This window comes from Hyperolius riggenbachi, chromosome 12, assembly GCF_040937935.1.
Source record: "Hyperolius riggenbachi isolate aHypRig1 chromosome 12, aHypRig1.pri, whole genome shotgun sequence".
Classification (NCBI taxonomy): Eukaryota; Metazoa; Chordata; class Amphibia; order Anura; family Hyperoliidae; genus Hyperolius; species Hyperolius riggenbachi.
In genome coordinates, this window is record NC_090657.1 from 30456344 (window position 1) to 30468396 (window position 12053).

Below are 12053 nucleotides of genomic sequence, written 5' to 3' on the forward strand. Positions count from 1 at the left end.
TTAAGATTTTCCCAACAGTTCCTCTTTAAAGCATACCTGAACTCAGAACTTCCTAACCGCTCTAAAAGATAAGCAACAGCATAATAACCTTTAACGGAAAATATTTCTTTGTTACAGCTGATACAAATCCTGCAATAATTCTGCAGTGTGTCTACTTCCTGCTGTCAAGGAAGCAGACATAGGGTTAACATCCTGTGTTTACAAATTAGCTGCTCTGCGGTGGCAGAGGTGATTCCTGAGCTCACAGAGCTGAGAGATCAAATTATACTTGTGATTAGTTACAGATTAGGGGGGCTAAACTCTCTAAATACACACAGGGTGCATTTCTCTAGGTTTTTCCTTCTGCCCTGTGCAAGTTTTCAGGTCCGCTTTGAAGGGAGGTGAATTTGCTTTTTTCACACCTTCTGTTTGGTTTACAACTGATAAGCTGTTTTTAGTCAGGGATTATTATTATAATTATTCAGTAAAACTGTATCAAGATGGCATAACTGTGTGTAACATGGATTAAATGGGCTGGAACAGGATGAGTTTATCAGAAAGTCCCGATGTCTTCACTACGAAGCACCAGATTCTGTTGAAGTTAGAAAGCCTTAGACAATACAAAAGCGTTCTGTGCCTCTTGCAGAACCGCTGGCTGTGGAAAGGCGACTAATCCTCCAAATGTAAATAGTCTTTCTTTCCAGGCGCACTCTAAGACTTCAGGCAAAGAGCCCAGTGAATACCAGCACCTCGCTGCCACACGTGGGATTGTATGCACCCCCTGGGAAGCCCACAAGAATGGGGCTTAGCTTAGCACACTTAGGAGGGGGACCAGGCTGCAGCAATAATGTAGAAGTAGCACCACAAGCCAGCACAGCCTTAGACCACTGCTTACTAAAGGTGCCTGTAAAATAGCTTGTGGTCATTACACATCTCTATTCTCATCTGGGCAGCAGTGCTATAAACAGGATCAGCGCTATAACCAGGATCAGCGCTATAACCAGGATCAGTGCTATGACCAGGATCAGTGCTATGACCAGGATCAGTGCTATGACGAAGATCAGTGCTATGACCAGGATCAGTGCTATGACCAGGATCAGTGCTATGACCAGGATCAGTGCTTTGACCAGGATCAGTGCTTTGACCAGGATCAGTGCTATGAACAGGATCAGTGCTATGACCAGGATCAGTGCTATGACCAGGATCAGTGCTATGACCAGGATCAGTGCTTTGACCAGGATCAGTGCTATGACCAGGATCAGCGCTATGACTAGGATCAGCGCTATGACCAGGATCAGTGCTATGACCAGGATCAGTGCTATGACCAGGATCAGTGCTATGACCAGCATCAGTGCTATGACCAGGATCAGTGCTATAACCAGGATCAGTGATATGACCAGGATCAGCACTATGACCAGCATCAGTGCTATGACTAGGATCAGTGCTATCACCAGGATCAGTGCTATAACCAGGATCAGTGCTATGACCAGGATCAGTGCTATGACCAGGATCAGCGCTATGACCAGGATCAGTGCTATGACCAGGATCAGTGCTATGACCAGGATCAGCGCTATGACCAGGATCAGTGCTATGACCAGGATCAGTGCTATGACCAGGATCAGTGCTATGACCAGGATCAGTGCTATAACCAGCATCAGTGCTATGACCAGGATCAGAGCTATGACAAGGATCAGAGCTATGACCAGGATCAGTGCTATGACCAGGATCAGTGCTATGACCAGCATCAGTGCTATGACCAGGATCAGTGCTATGACCAGCATCAGTGCTATGACTAGGATCAGTGCTATGACCAGGATCAGTGCTATAACCAGGATCAGTGCTATGACCAGGATCAGTGCTATGACCAGGATCAGTGCTATGACCAGGATCAGTGCTATGACCAGGATCAGTGATATGACCAGGATCAGTGCTATGACCAGGATCAGTGCTATGACCAGGATCAGCGCTATGACCAGGATCAGTGCTATGACCAGGATCAGTGCTATGACCAGGATCAGCGCTATAACCAGGATCAGTGCTTTGACCAGGATCAGTGCTATGACCAGGATCAGTGCTATGACCAGGATCAGTGATATGACCAGGATTAGTGCTATAACCAGCATCAGTGCTATGACCAGGATCAGTGCTATGACCAGGATCAGTGCTTTGACCAGTATCAGTGTTATGACCAGGATCAGTGCTATGACCAGGATCAGTGCTATGACCAGGATCAGTGCTATGACCAGGATCAGCGCTATGACCAGCATCAGTGCTATGACCAGGATCAGTGCTATGACCAGGATCAGTGCTTTGACCAGTATCAGTGTTATGACCAGGATCAGTGCTATGACCAGGATCAGTGCTATGACCAGGATCAGTGCAATGACCAGGATCAGTGCTATGACCAGGATCAGTGCTTTGACCAGTATCAGTGTTATGACCAGGATCAGTACTATGACCAGGATCAGTGCTTTGACCAGGCAGGGCCGGTTCAAGTAACAATGGGGCCCTAGGGCAAAATTAGCCTGGGGGCCCCCCAACAGACACCCCCGACCAAAAAGCGTCATTAGGGGCCCTTTTTGCCAAATTTCCCTCCTGGGCCCCTGAGCTGGCTGCTGACCCTCCCCCAATCACCTCCCAACTTAACTGTGCTCCCTAGGACCTCTACAGTGTCTATGTCAGTGTAGTGTCTCACCTGCCCACCATCACAGATGAGACTCTACTCTGCCAAATACTCTGCAGAGTCCCTGGGGAGCAACAGTTAAGATGGGGGAAAGACACCCTGGGGGCCCCTACAGGCCCTGGGCCCCAGAGCCTGTAGGGGCCCCCAAGGTGTCTTTCCCCCATCTTAACTGCAGCAATTGCCCATTTTTTTCCTATGGTAGCTCCGGCCCTGTGACCAGGATCAGTGCTATGGCCAGGATCAGTGCTATGACCAGGATCAGTGATATGACCAGGACCAGTGCTATGACCAGGATCAGTGCTATGACCAGGATCAGCGCTATGACCAGGACCAGTGCTATGACCAGGATCAGTGCTATGACCAGGATCAGTGCTATGACCAGGATCAGTGCTATGACCAGGATCAGTGCTATGACCAGGATCAGTGCTATGACCAGCATCAGTGCTATGACTAGGATCAGTGCTATGACCAGGATCAGTGCTATAACCAGGATCAGTGCTATGACCAGGATCAGTGCTATGACCAGGATCAGTGCTATGACCAGGATCAGTGCTATGACCAGGATCAGTGCTATGACCAGGATCAGTGATATGACCAGGATCAGTGCTATGACCAGGATCAGTGCTATGACCAGGATCAGCGCTATGACCAGGATCAGTGCTATGACCAGGATCAGTGCTATGACCAGGATCAGCGCTATAACCAGGATCAGTGCTTTGACCAGGATCAGTGCTATGACCAGGATCAGTGCTATGACCAGGATCAGTGATATGACCAGGATTAGTGCTATAACCAGCATCAGTGCTATGACCAGGATCAGTGCTATGACCAGGATCAGTGCTTTGACCAGTATCAGTGTTATGACCAGGATCAGTGCTATGACCAGGATCAGTGCTATGACCAGGATCAGTGCTATGACCAGGATCAGCGCTATGACCAGCATCAGTGCTATGACCAGGATCAGTGCTATGACCAGGATCAGTGCTTTGACCAGTATCAGTGTTATGACCAGGATCAGTACTATGACCAGGATCAGTGCTTTGACCAGGCAGGGCCGGTTCAAGTAACAATGGGGCCCTAGGGCAAAATTAGCCTGGGGGCCCCCCAACAGACACCCCCGACCAAAAAGCGTCATTAGGGGCCCTTTTTGCCAAATTTCCCTCCTGGGCCCCTGAGCTGGCTGCTGACCCTCCCCCAATCACCTCCCAACTTAACTGTGCTCCCTAGGACCTCTACAGTGTCTATGTCAGTGTAGTGTCTCACCTGCCCACCATCACAGATGAGACTCTACTCTGCCAAATACTCTGCAGAGTCCCTGGGGAGCAACAGTTAAGATGGGGGAAAGACACCCTGGGGGCCCCTACAGGCCCTGGGCCCCAGAGCCTGTAGGGGCCCCCAAGGTGTCTTTCCCCCATCTTAACTGCAGCAATTGCCCATTTTTTTCCTATGGTAGCTCCGGCCCTGTGACCAGGATCAGTGCTATGGCCAGGATCAGTGCTATGACCAGGATCAGTGATATGACCAGGACCAGTGCTATGACCAGGATCAGTGCTATGACCAGGATCAGCGCTATGACCAGGACCAGTGCTATGACCAGGATCAGTGCTATGACCAGGATCAGTGCTATGACCAGGATCAGTGCTATGACCAGGATCAGTGCTATGACCAGGATCAGTGATATGACCAGGACCAGGATCAGTGATATGACCAGGATCAGTGCTATGACCAGGATCAGTGATATGACCGGGATCAGTGCTATGACCAGGATCAGTGATATGACCGGGATCAGTGCTATGACCAGGATCAGTGATATGACCAGGATCAGAGCTATGACCAAGATCAGTGCTATGACCAGGATCAGTGATATGACCAGGATCAGTGCTATGACCAGGATTAGTGCTATGACCAGGATCAGTGCTATGACCAGGATCAGTGATATGACCGGGATCAGTGCTATGACCAGGATCAGTGCTTTGACCAGGACCAGGATCAGTGATATGACCAGGATCAGTGCTATGACAAGGATCAGAGCTATGGCCAGGATCAGTGCTATGACCAGGATCAGTGCTATCACCAGGATCAGCACTATAACCAGGATCAGTGCTATGACCAGGATCAGTGCTATGACCAGGATCAGTGCTATGACCAGGATCAGTGCTATGACCAGGATCAGCGCTATGACTAGGATCAGCGCTATGACCAGGATCAGCGCTATGACCAGGATCAGTGCTATGACCAGGATCAGTGCTATGACTAGGATCAGTGATATGACCAGGATCAGTGCTATGACCAGGATCAGCGCTATAACCAGGATCAGTGCTATGACCAGCATCAGTGCTATGACCAGGATCAGAGCTGTGACCAGGATCAGTGCTATGACCAGGATCAGTGCTATGACCAGCATCAGTGCTATGACCAGGATCAGAGCTGTGACCAGGATCAGTGATATGACCAGGATCAGTGCTATGACCAGGATCAGCGCTATAACCAGCATCAGTGCTCTGACCAGGATCAGTGATATGACCAGGACCAGGATCAGTGATATGACCAGGACCAGTGCTATGACCAGGATCAGTGCTATGACCAGGATCAGTGCTATGACCAGGATCAGTGCTATGACCAGGATCAGTGATATGACCAGGACCAGGATCAGTGATATGACCAGGATCAGTGATATGACCGGGATCAGTGCTATGACCAGGATCAGTGATATGACCAGGATCAGAGCTATGACCAGTATCAGCGCTATGACCAGGATCAGTGATATGACCAGGATCAGTGCTATGACCAGGATTAGTGCTATGACCAGGATCAGTGCTATGACCAGGATCAGTGATATGACCGGGATCAGTGCTATGACCAGGATCAGTGCTTTGACCAGGACCAGGATCAGCGCTATGACCAGGATCAGTGCTATGACCAGGATCAGTGCTATGACCAGGATCAGTGCTATCACCAGGATCAGTGCTATGACCAGGATCAGTGCTATGACCAGGATCAGTGCTATCACCAGGATCAGTGCTATGACCAGGATCAGTGCTATAACCAGGATCAGTGCTATGACCAGGATCAGTGCTATGACCAGGATCAGTGCTATGGCCAGGATCAGTGCTATGACCAGGATCAGTGCTATGACCAGGATCAGCGCTATGACCAGGATCAGTGCTATGACCAGGATCAGCGCTATACCCAGGATCAGTGCTATGACCAGGATCAGTGCTATGCCTATGACGAAGATCAGTGCTATGACCAGGATCAGCGCTATGACCAGGATCAGTGCTATGACCAGGATCAGCGCTATACCCAGGATCAGTGCTATGACCAGGATCAGCGCTATACCCAGGATCAGTGCTATAACCAGGATCAGTGCTATGACGAAGATCAGTGCTATGACCAGGATCAGCGCTATGACCAGGATCAGTGCTATGACCAGGATCAGTGCTATGACCAGGATCAGTGCTATGACCAGGATCAGTGCTATGACCAGGATCAGCGCTATGACCAGGATCAGTGCTATGACCAGCATCAGTGCTCTGACCAGGATCAGTGCTATGACCAGGATCAGTGCTCTGACCAGGATCAGTGCTATCACCAGGATCAGTGCTATGACCAGGATCAGTGATATGACCAGGATCAGTGATATGACCAGGATCAGTGCTATGACCAGGATCAGTGCTATGACCAGGATCAGTGCTATGACCAGGATCAGTGATATGACCAGGATCAGCGCTATAACCAGGATCAGTGCTCTGACCAGGATCAGCGCTATAACCAGGATCAGCGCTATAACCAGGATCAGTGCTATGACCAGGATCAGTGCTATGACCAGGATCAGTGCTATGACCAGGATCAGTGCTATGACCAGGATCAGTGCTATGACCAGGAACAGTGCTATGACCAGGATCAGCGCTATGACCAGGATCAGTGATATGACCAGGATCAGTGCTATGACCAGGATCAGTGCTATGACCAGGATCAGTGCTATAACCAGGAACAGTGCTATGACCAGGATCAGCGCTATGACCAGGATCAGTGCTATGACCAGGATCAGTGCTATAACCAGGAACAGTGCTATGACCAGGATCAGCGCTATGACCAGGATCAGTGATATGACCAGGATCAGTGCTATGACCAGGATCAGTGCTATGACCAGGATCAGTGTAATGACCAGCATCAGTGCTATGACCAGCATCAGTGCTATAACCAGGATCAGTGCTATGACCAGGACCAGGATCAGTGCTATGACAAGGATCAGTGCTATGACCAGGATCAGCGCTATGACCAGGATCAGTGTTATGACCAGGATCAGCGCTATGACCAGGATCAGTGCTATGACCAGGATCAGTGCTATGACCAGGATCAGTGCTATGACCAGGATCAGTGCTATGACCAGCATCAGTGCTATGACCAGGATCAGTGCTATGACCAGGATCAGTGCTATGACCAGGATCAGCGCTATGTCCAGCATCAGTGCTCTGACCAGGATGCCTCTCTCCTTTATATCCGAACAAGAGTCCACTTTCACACCTCAAATCCAGGAAAGCTCATATTGCTGTAATCCCATTCAATAACCGCTTCTCTTCCCACAAAACACATCCCATATGTGTGCACAGGATGCAACCATTATCCTGCTTCCAGCCGCCAGACCAGCTGATTGTTCCTCCATCCCCTTTGGGTTTATTCGTCTGGTGGGCAGTCAGCAGGCTCAGCAGCGGCAATGGGAAGCAGGAGTATTGTTCCATGCTGTAGTGTGCAGACTAAGGGAAGCTTGGGCTCTGCCTCCCCCTGCAGCCTGCAGCATTAGTAGAATAAAAGCTAATTTCCTGTAGGATTGGGGTATGAAAGTGCACTTCTTCTTCACGTTTTATAGCAAACCTAAAGCAACCCCCCCCAAAAAAAAAATGTATTATATAATGAATTGTATGTGTAGTAATGAATAGAACATTAGTAGCCTAGAAAAGAGTCTCATATTTTTATATTCAGTTATATGGTTTCTCTTATAACATTGCAGTATACTGTCACCATTGCAGTTTTAAAACTACACTCTGTCTTTTAAGCTATAAAATAAAACAGAAGTAATGACCCTTTCAACTCTCCTGCAGTAAAACCTTATCTCAAGCTGTCTCTCACTGTCTCTTAGCCGTTACAGTGCTTCATTAAACAGGACTGTATTTGACACAAGTCGGGTCGAATAGCTCAGTGAAGCTCTTTTGCATAGATAACTACTGAAGTTTTATTTTAACTCTTTCCTGTATTGGAAAACAGCAAGAGACTCTTGTCTCTGATACTAATGTTCTATTTCTTAGCTGTATTATACATACAATTCATTATGTCATAAGTTTATTTTCGCTTCAGGTTTGCTTTCAGCAATGAAGGGCATCCTGCCCATTGCATTGATGTCCAGAAAAGGAATATGTGGGATCAGTGCCCCCAAACTATATTAGACAAAACCTTGGAAAGGGCTGAACTGAGTGAAAGTTGTTTTGTAGAATTATGTTTGATTACATTCATTGCTGTTTTCTTAATTAACACCTAAAAGATGTAATGCTGTAAACTTGTATAGAGGCACCAAAAAGAGTAAGAACTATTCTTTAAAAACCTATAAAATGGGAGATAGTGGTGGACTTAAAGAGAATCTGTACTGTCCGATTTGTACAATAAAAAAAAAACATACCAATCAAGTTCCTGTGATCTCCTGGATCCCACTTTGCCGTTTCCGCAGCTCCCCGCCACAATCCTGGCTTTTAATCACCAGTTCTAGGCAGTGTTTACAAACAAAAAACATGGCTGCTAACCAGATAGTGATGTTTGTATATACATATATCATGTTACAGTATGCTACAAGTTTTTATTACATAGTAAATTTTCTGCACTCCAGTCAGGTATTCTCACAGTTTCTCAGCATGGGCAGCTCCCTCCCCCCTCAGACAAGGTGAAATTGAGATCAGAGACCCTGTATAGGAACTTATAGGATAGAATAAATAAGGCTGAACATTTTGTTACTGAGTCTCTGTAACTCCCCCATAGAAGGCACAAAAATGTCGGTTTAAGCAAAAAAAAAAACTTAAATCAACTACTCCATGGTGCAACGCATTTCGCAGGTGCAATCCTGCTTCATCAGGCAATTAAAGGAGCCTTTGCATAAAATATGTAATGACCTGCACTGGTGGTTTTTGCAGGCCATTCTTTATGCTTGTCGGCCATTCTTCATACTTTCTTTAAGTCTTAAGGTAGCCATACACCAGTTGATGGCCTCCAGATCAACCATCTGATAGCTCCCTTTCTAATCGAATCTATATCTCTCTATCACTGTAGCAGCGTCAGTAATGGGAGATCCCACTATAGTTATAGAGAAGGGACCCTGGACTTAGCTAAAGAGGGTGAGTAACTTCATGGCTTCTTAGTGCAATCTGGGGACTAATAGGTCTACCTAATACCGTTACGTGGGAGGCTGGGGGGAAATTGGGCTACCTAATACTGATACTTAAAAGGAATACTGTAGGGGGGTGTGGGGAAAATGAGTGGAACTTACCCGGGGCTTCTAATGGTCCCCCACAGACATCCTGTGCCCGCGCAAACGCTCACCGATACTCCGGTCCCGCCTTCGGTTAACTTCTGGAATTTCAGACTTTAAAGTCTGAAAACCACTGCGCCTGCATTGCCGTGTCCTCGCTCCTGCTGATGTCACCAGGAGCGTACTGCGCAGACACAGACCATACTGGGCCTGCACAGTATGCTCCTGGTGACATCAGCAGGAGCGAGGACATGGCAACGCAGGCACAGTGGTTTTCAGACTTTAATGTCGGAAATTCCAGAAGTGAACTGGAGGCGGGGCCGGAGCATCGGTGAGTGGCTGCACAGGTTGTCTGCGGGGGACCATTAGAAGCCCTAGGTATGTTCAACTCATTTTCCCCAACCCCCCTACAGTATTCCTTTAATACTGAGTTAGGGGTATATGAATACTTGATTCTTTTATCTGGAGGCATTTGACTACTTAAAGGAACACTATCAATACCCAAGTGTTCTAAAATGATAATGTTCAAATAATGTTTAAGTAGCTGTATAAACATACATTTCAGAGGCAAAAGCTTTAATTCATTGTGCTTGATTCACTAAGACAAATAGCATGCCTTATCAAAGTTAGCACGCCTTATCAAAATTACCACGCCCTATCAGAGTAGCGTAGCAAGCGCTACGAACCCGCAGGGGCTCAGGGCAGGACGAGTGGAGCTTTCGTCATTGCCAATTAGCTGGCATAAGTTTGCTATGCTACTCTGATAAGGCATGTTAACTTTGATAAGGCGTACTAACTTTGATAAGGCATGCTATTTGTCTTAGTGAATCAAGCCCGTTGTGTGTTGGATTTAGCTCTATTGGAACAAATCATTTGCAAAATGGGTGTCTGCTTCAATGCACAGCCAGTGTTGGTTTTTTTTGCATATCAGAGTATATCAGATTATGTTTCTCTGAAAGCAAAACAAAGTATGAAAAGCTGTGGTGTAAGGTTTCACAGACAATTACAATATTTATAACAAGTTACATTTCCTCTGCTCTCCTGCAGACAGCTCAGAAGCACAGGCATCTGCCAATAAGAGCTTTCTCACATACAGGGTTAACAGATGTAGTAAGAGGGAATTCCCCCTCCCCTTATGGTTCACTCAGCTATAAGATTTGACCAGACTTGACGTCAGTAAAAGGTAGCCATACACTTAAAGATTTGCAGCAGATTCGACCATCAGATAGATTTCTGGCAGATGCCTGTCAAGTCTTATCTGACAGGAATCTATCTGATGCGTGCCATACACTAGGAACAGATTTCCAATAGATTTCAGAATGAAATCTATTGGAAATAGATCTAAATGCATTATTTGACCATTAGATCCAATGCAACTGTATGGGCCATCGATCTGCTGCCAGCAGCAGATCGACCTAGATTTTCTATCCTGTCAGATAGATCAAATCGATCGAAATTGGCCACAAATCGATTCAATGGAGAATTTGATAGTATCGATTTCTGATCGATCGATTCTATAGAATCGATCGATGGCTGAAATCAACCAGGGTATTGGCCCCTTAAAGAAACTCTGTAACAACATTTTCAGCCTTATTTCCTCTATCCTACAAGTTCCTATACCTGTTCTAATGTGGTCTGGCTTACAGCAGCCTTTCCTAATTGCACAGTAGCTGTATTATCTCTGTTATATAATCAAATCTTCGTTCCTCTGACGGCTTTGTCGGGCTCAGGCACTCAGGCAGGAATGTGCTGCTCTGCTGAGATAGGATAGAAGCTATACACACCCTCTCCACGCCCCCTGCAGGCTCTGTGTGAGTCACAGACTGAGCTCCTCTCAGCCTATCGCACTCTGGTTAGCAGCCATGACTTTGGTTTGTAAACACTGCCTAAAACTGGCAATTACAAGCCAGGATTGCAGCAGGGAGTGGCAGAAACAGCACAGAGGGGCCCAGGAGAACATAATGAATAGAATGGTATGCTTTTTATTGTAAGAATTTTAGAGTACATATTCTCATTAAGAGTGAAATGAATTAGATACAGTAAAGAAAAGAGATAAGCAAGTGAAATGTATACATCATTATTTACCAGCACTTCAGGAACTCTCTCAATCCCAGGTTAAAAAAACTTGTTAATTGATGGTGTTCCTTTAATGTCTATATCCAGGGGGCATAATGACTATTGAATTTGGCATCTGATGAACCCAGCTACTTATTTGTGGTATCTGGGGACCACACACCCTTTAAATAATATAGGTTTGGCCTGCAGATAAAACACAGACTGCCTGTGTGACAATATAATGAATTGCAGTCTCCCATTGCCTGTTGGACTGGGATCTTCCAACTTCCAACTGGGCATCTTTTTAACTGGGAGGCTGGACATTCATTGCATTACATGGGACCCTGTCTTAATCTGGCATGGGGAGATAAATAATGCTGCGCTTGCACTTCCCAGCCCATGTGCCGCAGTGTGCCCCACCAGCTAACAATTGGTCCCCCCCCAATAAAAATAAAAAATTAAATCTGAAGCTGTAGCTGGCACACTGATTAGGGTTACCATTCGATGGGGAAGGTGGCCCACAATCACTGGCAAAAGTAGTATTGCATAGCCAAAATTGCAGAGTATCAGCGGGGCCCCCCAGCAACACCATGATGGGACCTCCAATGATCACACCCCTTCCCTTGCCTCCCCTTGGTGCCCTTCCCGGCCTTGGGGCCCATCTCACAAGGGTCATAAAACAAGTGTGGCCATCAGGATCTTCACACCCATAACAAGTGTAGCCACATAACACCTGATCTGGAGTATAGTCCCCTGTATCGGAGGAAGGGACGGTATATAGATGCCCCCCACAGCTCTGGGCCAACCTGCGATTGCACGAGC

At 46.9% G+C, this 12053-nt stretch overlaps 3 protein-coding genes across 5 annotated transcripts in view; 1 reads left to right on the plus strand and 2 right to left on the minus strand.

The window, feature by feature from the left end:
- The window catches only part of LOC137542021 (uncharacterized), a 217345-nt gene that overhangs the window by 191634 nt on the left and 13658 nt on the right, over positions 1-12053 (minus strand). The gene's annotated exons all lie outside the window — the stretch shown is intronic.
- IGFBP4 (insulin like growth factor binding protein 4) overlaps positions 1-12053 on the plus strand; it is a 116043-nt gene that overhangs the window by 3827 nt on the left and 100163 nt on the right. The gene's annotated exons all lie outside the window — the stretch shown is intronic.
- Positions 921-2685, minus strand: LOC137541911 (uncharacterized). Its single transcript, XM_068263485.1, has 3 exons — positions 2675-2685; positions 1701-2341; positions 921-1657 (listed from the first exon to the last, which is right to left on the minus strand). The coding sequence occupies exons 1-3, from the start codon at positions 2683-2685 to the stop codon at positions 921-923; spliced, it is 1389 nt and encodes a 462-aa protein (XP_068119586.1).